At 38.1% G+C, this 12094-nt stretch overlaps 1 protein-coding gene across 1 annotated transcript in view; it reads right to left on the minus strand.

The window, feature by feature from the left end:
- Window positions 1–12094, minus strand: part of NBAS (NBAS subunit of NRZ tethering complex) — a 351301-nt gene that overhangs the window by 334954 nt on the left and 4253 nt on the right. Inside the window, exons 3-6 of the mRNA XM_028099384.2 lie at window positions 12034–12070; window positions 9368–9445; window positions 8964–9011; window positions 4300–4343 (exon numbers count right to left, since the gene is read on the minus strand). Coding sequence (XP_027955185.2) covers window positions 4300–4343; window positions 8964–9011; window positions 9368–9445; window positions 12034–12070 — 207 coding nt within the window. The remainder of the gene's footprint in view (window positions 1–4299; window positions 4344–8963; window positions 9012–9367; window positions 9446–12033; window positions 12071–12094) is intronic.

The raw sequence follows: 12094 nt of genomic DNA on the forward strand, positions 1-12094 counted from the left end.
ATAGTTCCTATTTTAGTTTGCAGACTCTGCAATGTATAGTTTCAAAAATGCATTAACAACAATCTGGCTCCTTTTCTTCAAGCATACACAGGAAATATTTGGCATATGAGAGTTATTCTCATAAAGATGAGTCAGATAATAAGCAAATGATCATTACCTCAAAATTATATGAAATGGAAAGAAGCTATTAATGCAGCATTAAGGTCATAAATTCAAACATTTGGAGGCCAACAATATAAAACATTAGTTCTCAATGCATTATTATCCCATCCTACCACATTAACTGTACACACTAAAACTTCTAACAAATAATTTGTGTGAAATACAGAGGATTAAGCTTCCCATTTTCATGTTAACTTGCAGCTTTCTCAATCTACATACTGGCTAAGAGTGAGTGTCTAAAGTCACAGCTCAAAAGGGCCCTTCATGTCTGAGTCACTCCAACGTTCTGAACATGCTTCTCAGCAGCTCACCGCGGGCTCCCCAAGCCATCACCCAACAGAAGCACAGCACTTGGATATAGGTAATTGAATATCCATCCTAAATTATTCTTCTGGGAACTTCTTGGTCCTTACACATTACATAAGCCAGGTCTGGTCTACTTTAGTTAAGCGTTGGCGAGGAGATAATTGAAAGCAAATTCAGAAAATGCTAGAGCTTGCACAAACACTACTCTTCTAGTATTCTCAACAGGATACTAAGCAAATAGAGCCCCTTATCTATTCTTTGTGGTATATATACACATTTGTGTGCATAGGGAATAAAAACCAGGAATATCATGACAATTATCCATAATTTTTATATATGTATATACAAATTATAAATATACATACAGTCATGAATTTCTAAAATTAACTCACAGGAGTTATACATACGGAGTCATACATAAACTCATAAAAACTTGATAGGATCAAGAATTGTGTGCCTACTATGTGAGACAGCACGCTGGGCATGAGGAACAAAAAAAACAAAAGATGGGAGCCCTGCCTTCAAAGAATTTACAGTCTAATGAGGAATCAGATAAGCACATCAACAATTAAGGGGGGAAAAAGTCGATTAGCCTGAGGGTGGTGATACACGTACAAACAAGTCCTAGGAAAACATTAAGAAAGATGTACAAATGATGAGGAAGTGGACAGGAAAGGAAGGTTTCCCAAGAGAGCGGATGCCTGAACTAAAATATGTAAGACTCATTAATTAAATATAAAAGTGGAGCTTCTAGGCAAAAGGAACTATCTGTACCAAGGCATGAAAGCACGATGGGGCTGGAAAAGCGCGAGCTGCTTTGTACTAGAACACAGGCTGTATGGCAGGGGGATTTTAAGGGACAGACTGACTGAAAGGTCGGAAAAAATGAGCAGTATTCTACAGTCAGTGGGGAACAACTGAAAGATTCTAGGCAGAATAACAGGACTAGTAGTGGTGGTGATAATAAAAGCTTAAGGTCCCCTAAGTACTTGAATGTGTCAGACGTTATCCTAAGAGCTTTACATATACTAGCGCTTATTATTTTTTTCCACAACTCAGTCCGTAACGTTATGCCATTACAGATAATTGAGTCTCAGAGAGTAAGGTAACCTGTCCCAGGTCACATTTCTAGAAAGCAGGGAGCCAGATCTGAAGGGGAACTGGATGGAATTCCCATTTAACAGCAATCAATTTGGCAAGCAGTGTGAAGTGTGGATCAGTGAGAGGCAAACAGAAGAAAACCTGGTCAGGAAACGGTTGTAAAAAATAAATAAATAAATAAAACTTAGTGAAAATGTTAAAAGCCTGAGCTAGGGCTGTGATGGGCGAGAGACATTTTCACAGGTTCCCAGGGCTTGATGTTAAGCAAAAGCAATGCTTCCCCATTGTGTCAGTACTGCTGCAGTGAAGTATTTCTCTCTTCCCTGACAGACTGCAAACCCTTCAATCAATGTCGCCTATAGCTTACTCCTCATTTTGTACACAGCGCCTAGGAGAGTGCCTGGCACACAGCAGCAGCCAAATATTTATCAAACAAAGGTATTATGCTGAGCGATATAAGTCAATCAGAGAAAGATATGTATCATATGACCTCACTGATATGAGGAATTCTTAATCTCAGGAAACAAACTGAGGGTTGCTGGAGTGGTGGGGGGTGGGAGGGATGGGGTGGCTAGGTGATAGACATTGGGGAGGGTATGTGCTATGGTGAGCACTGTGAATTGTGCAAGACTGTTGAATCACAGATCTGTACCTCTGAAACAAATAATACATTATATGTTAAAAAAAAAAGAAGAAAGCAGTAGGGGAAGAATGAAGGGGGGGGAATCGGAGGGGGAGACAAACCATGAGAGACTGGACTCTGAGAAACAAACTGAGGGTTCTAGAGGGGAGGGGGGTGGGGGGATGGGTTAGCCTGGTGATGGGTATTAAAGAGGGCACGTTCTGCGTGGAGCACTGGGTGTTATGCACAAACAATGAATCATGGAACACTACATCAAAAACTAATGATGTAATATATGGTGATTAACATAATAAAATTTTAAAAATGTAAAATTAAAAAAAAAAGAAAGAATGTGTTGATTTCTGGCTTGGTACAGACAATGGTATCACTGACAATCCAGGGGACAGAGTCAAGGAACAGATTACAAGAGGTAAGTTTATATAAACAAATAGGCAGTTTTACATTTGCTTTTAAGTTGTAATACATACTATGCATACAGGCAACTCCATAAGAACGATTACTACCTTATCCACTAGAAGATGTGGCATTATAGAAATACAGCAATTCTGACATACTAATAGAATATTACCATTCATAAGAAAACCAAAAATATCTTTCAAACATCTGATCTTTATTTTTCTGAGCACATGTGGATGGCCAAAAATGAGAAAGATGAGAAGGAAACTCGCCCTAAGCCATTCACTAATGGCACATCTGACAAGGAGTTTAAGACCAGCATTGTCACGGGGAAGCTGGGAGAAATCCTCTGTATTACCATCATTTTGTAGATTTCAAAACTATCGATGTCTTCCTTCTCCTCGCTCTTTCACTGTCAAGGATTTATCATCTTACCTAATGCTACTTGGAGATAAAATATGTATACTATGTTCTTCCAAATAAATGAGAAAATGCATATAAAGCCCTAAATACAGTGTCTGGCACACAGTAAGATTACTATAAATGTTTGTCGTCATCACAACAACCATGATTACCATGGTCAGGATTCCTACAACTATGACACTGTTAAACTGACCCATGGTCAGACAGATGGAACTGCAGGTCCCTGACTAAAACACAGAGAGCAGTTGCGTTTACCTAATAGCACCCTCCTAATGATTTTCTTCCTGTAAGGTTCCCTCTGCCTTTTCATACCTGCTCCTGCAGACAGAAACACGCCCCCAGCTTCTTCTAACTTCTACTCATCCCTTAGGCTGCTTTCCAAAGTCACTTTTTCTCGACAATCTCATCTTACAGCCCTAGTTAAACGCTCACTCTGCTCTGTATTTTTCCTTCATCAGATGTGTCAAAATCAGTAATTATATTTTGAGTGTCTGTATATCTCAAGAGGTAGGGGACCGTGCCTTTTTGCTCACAATCATATCCCTAGTACACTGCAAAATGGTTCATATACATAAATGATAGTAATGTGTGCTGAATATATCAGCAGAAGAATGATCAAATCCCAGATTATTTTTTACTAGTCTGTATCTAATCAACTCTTGATTTATATATATATATATATTTTTTTTTTTTGGCGTTGAATTCAAAATAAAAGTCTAGAGGTGCCTGGCTGGCTCAGTCTGTAGAGCATGTGACTCCATCTCGGGGTCAGGAGCTCAAGCCCCACATTGAGTGGAGAGAGTACATTAGGGGGGGAAAAAAAAAGACTACAGACACAAATACTTTATCCCCAAACTGGCAGACTTTTATTTTAAAATATTTTATTTATTTGAGAGAGGGAGGAGGAGAGAGAGAGAGAGCACATGAGCACAAGCAGGGGGAGGGTCAGAGGGAGAAGCCGGCTTCCCTCGGAGCAGGGAGCCTGATGCGGGGCTAGGTCCCAGGACCCTGGGATCATGACCTGAGCCAAAGGCAGACGCTTAACCGACTGAGCCACCCAGGCAATTTCAAATCTCTTTAAAATGTCCAAAATGGACAAAGCACAACATTTAAGGCAGTAAGAGAAATCAGTTAAGAAGTTTTAAAATTATTTTAATAGAGTCACAACAATCCTTATTAATATTAATATCTCCTCTGACATTTAAGGAATACTGTTAACTGTTATAAATTTGAAATTTTCATTTTTTCAATATTTTGGAAACTCTTACCTTGACATTTCCCAATAATAGATGTAAAATCATCTTTTGCAGACCTGCAAAATATGTATAAAATTAAGCCAACAGTTTCACCACAATACCATTTTGTTGTACTATGAAACCCCACAAAAATGATAAAATAGACAACTTGTCTGCCCAACACTAACCCAGTCCTTCTCTCAGACATGGATTTGTGCTCAAATAAGACCCTTCCATTGGTGACAATGTTTTCTTCCAACCTTATTTCACGAGAAACAGAGCTACATCCGGAATAGAATAATGTTAAGCGTAAATTAGATTAAGCATGGTCTTTTAATATGATACAGATGCATGGCCCCTCCCCAAAGGTTCTGATTCAGCAAATATGGAACAGGGCCAAGCAACAATATTTTTTAAAGCTCCACAGATTGATCTTGGTAAAGAACCAGGGTATCATTGTACAAAGTTTAAATCACTTAGGGGAAAAAAGTCTTGCTTTAATATATCAAATAGCTTTAAGAAGTGACCATATTTTTTACCAGTGACCTATTTAAAATCTGTGATCTTGAAATATATACCAAAGTAATATAATTACATGTTTAAAAATGAAAATTGGTAAACCTTCTAGAAAATAATTTAGTAACAACTATCAAAAAACCTTAATGCCCACAGTTATTTGATCTAGCAATTCAACTTCTATAATAAAGTTATCCCTGGAAAATAATTACAGATACATACAGATCTCAAGGAAATTCATGCAGCTTAATTTACAAAAAATACATCCAGTAGAAGATTAGATTTTGCTAATGCACTCAATGAAATATTATGCAATTACTGTATGTGACTTGAAAATTAATATATTATGAACATCTTCCCATAAGTTATCAAGAAAATAGGTTATCAAATAGAATGTATAGAATGTATCGTTAGACTAAAGATCACACCCACACACAGAAAAGGTGCAAAAAACATACAGCATTTTGGCTGACCCGTAATTTGTAGTTCTTCTTTCTTAAATACTTAACTCTTTTCTAATATTGGTAAAATGACTAAGCATCACTTTTAAAACAAATTGTAAAGACTAATATTTATTAAAATATGACATGGGGTGCCCGGGGTGGCTCAGTCGTTAAGCGTCTACCTTCGGCTCAGGTCATGGTCCCAGGGTCCTGGGATCCAGCCCCACATCGGGCTCCCTGCTCAGCGGGAAGCCTGCTTCTCCCTCTCCCACTCCCCCTGTTTGTGTTCCCTCTCTCGCTGTGTCTCTCTCTGTCAAATAAATAAAATCTTTTAAAAAAGAATATGACAGACAAAAGCCAATTATAAATATTTTAATAAATTTCTTCAAGAAATTGACTATTCAGCCTCCAAGTAGAATACAGTGGAAAGAACATGGTCTTTGAAGTGAGGCTGACCTGATTTCAGCTCACCTGGGTAACCTGGACAAAATATTCAGTAGGAGTTTTATTTCCTCTCAATAAAATAGAATGGGTAATAGCAACTTCATAGCTTAGGGAAAGATTAAAGAAGACACGTATAAATACGTATAAATTAGCACAAACTAGACCTAAGTCAGTGTTTATTACTTTCATCCTTAATATCATCACAAATAATAGTTGCTCTTCTGCTGGGGAAATGGAGAGAGAGAGACATAAATTTGGTTCTGTCAAAACTTCATAAACGTATTTACTTAAGCAAATTTGGGGGAGAGTGCCTTTTTTTATGAGTCCCTTATTTTAATGCTTTTTATTGTGTTCTGTGATGGTTCCTAATTAGTCCTTGTATTTATAACAGCCCATAATAAGAAATTGTTACTTCACTATTTAGGAAAAAAGGAAACAGATATTAGCACTTATAATATGTAATTACTGCCAAATTACAAATTAAAGTAGCAATTCACAAGAAGTTGCTTTTTATTCATGTGAGCCCCACCCACAAGCAGGTTAGGGATGCCGTATCAGAGCAAAGGACTGGAGTCACCTGCCACCCACTACAAACATATTGGGGCCCAGCAGCCCTGGTATGATCTTGCAAAAGGCAGGGCTCTCTCTGAACTACAACTAAAATGTGTTTCAGCTTTGCATTTTCTCTCCTCAAAAACATTTCCTATTTATGACCCTGCTTCCAAATATCGAATAATGACCCTGAACACTAGAGCGATCTTTCATTATTGTAATACAATCAACAAATACTGACCGAATACCAGGTGCCCACTACTAGCACTACTGGAGCAATCTTGCCTTGTATGTGCTCTTCACCACAGCACAAAAACACAAACGTGGAATAGCGAGAACAAAGGTCTTAACTCAGGCAGAGCCACTGTGCATCAGGTTTACTTTGAGGATTTACCCCTGCCCTTTTTCTTTGCTAACCATTCCACATCTTTGCTCAAACACTCTTCCTTGCCAACTCTGAGCAAGTCAGTGGACTATGCCCTGTAATGCCCCCCAGCATCTGGTTCTTCTATCCCACTTACAAACACCTTACTTATTAACACATGCAAAGCACTTACAAGAGAGTGCCCAACACCATTAGCATTAGCCTATCATTAAGTATAATAGTGCTGATTTCAGGAGCATAAAGGATTGGTACCTAAACATTGAGGGGGAGGGGTGGGTCCATAGGGAGTGTGTTCCTGAAAAGCTTGCTAGTGGAATTCATGCCTCACCATATAAGATGCCTTAGATATAATAATGTTATCAAAAGCTTTTGCAAATTACACACCAGATGAATAAGATCTTGATGAGCATCGCTTCCGTTGCCTAGAAATCTTTGCTCACCACTTAGTCTCAAAATACATGAGTGAATTCCTAGAGTTGGATATATGTACAAGTTTTATAAATATCTTACACTCTAACAATCCAGTAGCAAATCCTTTTATAAAAGCAAATTTTTTTTATTCTTCTCGTCAAAAATTTTATTAACGAATTCCAGAAACCCATGGTCAAACCCATCCCCACATGCACATTCTGACCCTAACACCTAAAATCATTCCACTGATGTTCTCATTTCATGGAAGATGGAAATTTTGACAATTAACGGTTATTTGTAAAGTGACACCATAAACACATTTCTCAAAAAGATACATTTCACATTACCGCAACAGAATAGCAAGTACTTGCCCATTCCTATGAACAATGGAAGTTCAAAAATTGTGTCAGCCTGATGCTTACTGATGCTGTGTTAAAAAAGAGGGACCTGCCTATCAAAGCATGCCAAATTAAGTAATGTAGTTTGGAAAGGCTGTCATTATTGTCAATCATCTCCATCCTGACAACTGTAAGAGGGATCATGAAACAAAGCCTCCACATCTGAAGTTGATGCTCCAATGCGGACAAACCCTCTGTCTACTCCCCCACAAGTTGAGGGGCCCAGGTCTGTTTGGATAACTAGAAAAAGAAATTACACAAACAGAAAGCTAAAACCAGTGTGATAACAACTGAATGCTCATTATACTACGCTTAGTCAAGAATAATAAAGTATCAGAAAAAAGTTCTGACTGGTATCTAGGCATCCTGAAATTTCAGTCTCATTGCTTATTTTTTAAAAAACCAAGAGCTACACCTTGCCTGAAGAAGTAGCCTCTAATTTTAGAAATGCAACACATTTTGTCTGCTATTGGTAATTTCCCCCCAAAATTAACTAGTTTTCCTAAGTTAGTTGCTATTGTTGCTATTTCTTTCACAACTGATCTATTACTTAAAAATAAAATACATGGTGGGCGCCTGGGTGGCTCAGTTGGTTAGGCAACTGCTTTCAGCTCAGGTCATGATCCTGGAATCCTGGGATCAAGTCCCACATCGGGCTCCCTGCTCAGTGGGGAGTCTGCTTCTCCCTCTGACCCTCCCCCCTCTCATGCTCTCTCTCTCATTCTCTCTCTCAAATAAATAAAATCTTTTAAAAAAATAAATAAAAAATAAAATAAAATACATGGAGGGGCACCTGGGTGGCTCAGTTGGTTAAGCATCTGACTTCAGCTCAGGTCATGATGTCAGGATCCTAGGATTCAGCCCTGCCTAAGGTTCCCTGCTCAGCGGGGAGCCTGCTTCTCCCTCCTTTTCCGCTTTTCCTCCCCCTCCCCCTCCCCTTCTTGCCTTTTCTCTAATAAAAAAATCTTTTAAAAAAAAAATAAATAAAATTTTAAAAAATAAAGTACATGGAAAGCCCAGCTTAGAGAAGCCTTCTAGATGTGTATAGAATACCACTGAATGTCTCAAGATGACAGAATATCACTGATCTCAAGTAATATGTAATCCTTGTCTTTCACAGACTCATATTCCATCTACAGCTTTATGCCAACAGAGCAAAGTAGTCCCTACTTCAATACCTTCTTGAGTATCTGCTTCACCTGACTTAGCAGTAACCAGTCAAACAAGAGTGACTTCTAGAGTTCCGAAGACATGCCTGGTCTCCTGAGAAAGTAAAATTTCGCAGGTGACAGCAGACTGATCTGGGGAAATAGGCCATGCTACTCTAACAAAGTATCTTTTGTCCTGTAATTGGCATAAGTGGTGTTTGACACCCCACAAAATTATGCGAGTTAATGGTAAAATCCCTTTAAATACGCCCCTTCAAAAATCTTAGTTCCCATAAATCAAGTAAAATTTTCTCAAGGGAAATTTTAAATATGAAGAATATGAACAATTACCTGATCTCTCTCAAGGGAAATTTTAAATATGAGTAATATTAACAATTACCTGATCTCCACACACTGATCTTGAACAGCAGCCAAAAGTTTTCCATTGCTTTCATGGCCGAGAGAGAGAAAAAAATTCTATGTGAATATTTGCAGCAGTCTTCAACAAAGATGGAATGACTCTAAGTTAAAAATCATTTTTAAATGCTTTCGCATCTTCAATTATCCAACTTTTGACATTAAAACTAAAGGAGTATAAAGGTACCAAGGTGTACACAAAAATGATTCAATACAGGTGAATTAATACATTTAAAAGATACCAATCATATGTGACAAAGTGAATTCACATACAGTAAAATAAAAATAAAATCAAGACTGCAAGCCAAAAGACCCCAAAATTAATGTCCGTAATGAAACTTAAGTGCTAATCCCAGCAGAGAAACACATAAATTTTTAACACCTTACCTTGCAAGTACCAAATGCCAGTTTATCTGTTTATTAACCAAGCGAACCAGTCCATCAGGGAGCAAAAAAGGCACAGGCCTGAAACAACACATTAGCTAACTTAAAATCTAATCATGAAAGACACATATAAGTAAATAAATATTATAAATAGCATATAGAGCTATAGCAAGATAAGATTTTTTTTTCCATTCGAATATAAGATTTGAATACTGGTAAAGCCAAAACTAAGAGTTACTAATTAGTTACCTGAAATTTGACCACATACCTCTTTTTCCAGAAAAACATGGCGGTATGTTCAAATACATAAATTTTATGTCCTTCCTAAGGAAAAGATATCGAAGATAACAGTACCATACCAGAGTAAGCCTGCGAGAAACCCTTCCTGTTACACACACCTAAAAATTGACTCATGTCTAACAAATTCTGGTATACAGCTAAACTCACAAGAACGAAAGAAATCTTCAAGTGCTAGAAATGAAAGGGGAACTTAAAGTTCGAATTGGGTACAGGTACAAGAACTCAAAACAGGAGGTAACACCTGGCACAGGAAAGGAGCTGAAGGGCATGGAAAGAACAGCTGAAAGGGAGACTCCAGCAAGGCCAGCACCTCCCTTGACCCCTTGACATGACTGCACTCCATGAGAGGAGGAAGGACTAGACAAACCTCGCCATGGGCGGGGGGGGGGGGGGGGGGGGGGGCGGGCGCATGCGTTGTTCAGGAATGTCATCTCTGTCTGGAATTCGGTCTGTGGGAGGATGGGAATGAAATCCCCTATGAAAAAGAAAAATCTCAAATCTTTACTACATGCAAGATCAGACCGCAATTTCACTTCACTCAAGTGGTGTAAGAATCGCCAAGCACAAGCTCACAATAACATCATTCACAAAAGACAGGAGGAAAGGATTCACCGGCAGTGTACAAGCAGATACAACAAATCAGGAGCAACGAAGGGCAGGAGGAAATCAAGAAAACAGACGGAAGGGGTGCCTGGGTGGCTCAGTCGTTAAGCGTCTGCCTTCGGCTCAGGTCGTGACCCCAGGGTCCTGGGATCGAGCCCCGCATCGAGCCCCGCATCGGGCTCCCTGCTCCGCGGGAAGCCTGCTTCTCCCTCTCCCACACCCCCTGCTTGTGTTCCTGCTGTCGCTATCTCTCTCTCTCTGTCAAATAAATAAATAAAATCTTTATAAAAAAAAGAAAGAAAAGAAAACAGATGGAAAAGAAAAATAAAGAAAACAAGCTGGTGGGGAAAAAAAAAAAGAGGATAAAAACCACCATGGAAATTAGAAAACAAAAAAGTAGGATAAAAGTATCAGTAATAGACATTCAGCATATTTATGTTCATTTCTAAAACACAAAATATTTTATACCATAGTTACAGAAATATTATAACAAAGATATGAAACTTTGCATGTGAACGATACCATCAACTGAGGATGATAATTTCCTCCCGTGGGGAAGAGGGGTGGGGGGCAAGGAGTTGTAACATTTTGCATAAAAAGAGAGAAAAGCCTATCAGAACCAAACAGTAGCAACTGCCTAATTCACATGCAGATAATACCACAATAAACTTGTTCTGACTTACAAGGTCTATAATTCTCAGTCTGTTTATAATACTTAATAATTAAAAGAAAAAAAAATTTAAAAGAAAAAGCTACTTGAAACAAATATTCCCCAGAAACCTTTAATTACTATAAACTCAAGAGCAAAAACTGAACTTTTTTCAGTTAACTTTATGTTACCTATGAAAATAACATATCGGAAGATTAAATAATCACTTCATGGCATTGACCTATACTGACGTATTTTCTGCCCACACTTCCCTAAGATGTTCAGGACTAGCAAGCTAGATCACCCAGTGAGCTCAGGAAGAACAGCCAACCTCTTAAATACTCCTCCCCATTCCTGCCCCTCCCTCAGCTCTTATCTCTTTACCCTATCATACTGAACACACACCCCAAAAAAACAAAATTAAATAAGAAATTAAATTTATACACACATATACACACACACACACACACACACACACAGCAGAAAAACATCAGAGCTAATCCTAGAGAACAGTCAAAGGTCTCTTTTATAAAACTCTATTATCTCCGGAGCTTTTAAGATTAGATGTCCTTAAGGAAAAAACAATCTGTGTTAAATAAATCTATAAAACAATTCCTATACACCTGTCTAAAAGCAGAACTATATCATTTGTCAGAACGATCATTTCTTTGTTCCTTTTAAGGCTGAACACTTAAACCATGCCTAAAAAGACTTTTAACACTCAAAAGAATTAAAAAGTACAGAAGAACTGAAACCTAAAGGAACTTCCTTGATACACAGCAACTGAGTATTGACCATAATAATTGTTGATACAGTAAGAACAAAATTGTTTTTAAAAAGCTCCCCAAGCATGTGGGCATTCAAGATAAGGCTGAGAACACTCATCAGAGAAAGCAGAAGTCATCCGGAGATATTCTGACTAATGACTAAAGGACAAAAATTACCCTTAAGTCAACTGAGATACCTTGTCAGTGTATCAACTGTTTGAAAAGGTTTACTTCATTCACCTGAATGTCAGCATCTGTATCACAATCTGGGACTGAATTCTGAAAACTTAAGTCCTTAATAGGATAATATTTGCATTTGACGTTCATATTGTTCTCTGAAGGACACTTACCTGTACCAGATGTACTGGCGTAAAAATAATAAACGATCTGTAACAAAAAATAGCAAAACCA

The sequence above is a fragment of the Eumetopias jubatus genome, unplaced genomic scaffold (genome assembly GCF_037043125.1).
Source record: "Eumetopias jubatus isolate StellerSeaLion01/CBP00866 unplaced genomic scaffold, mEumJub1_p1.0 scaffold_9, whole genome shotgun sequence".
Classification (NCBI taxonomy): Eukaryota; Metazoa; Chordata; class Mammalia; order Carnivora; family Otariidae; genus Eumetopias; species Eumetopias jubatus.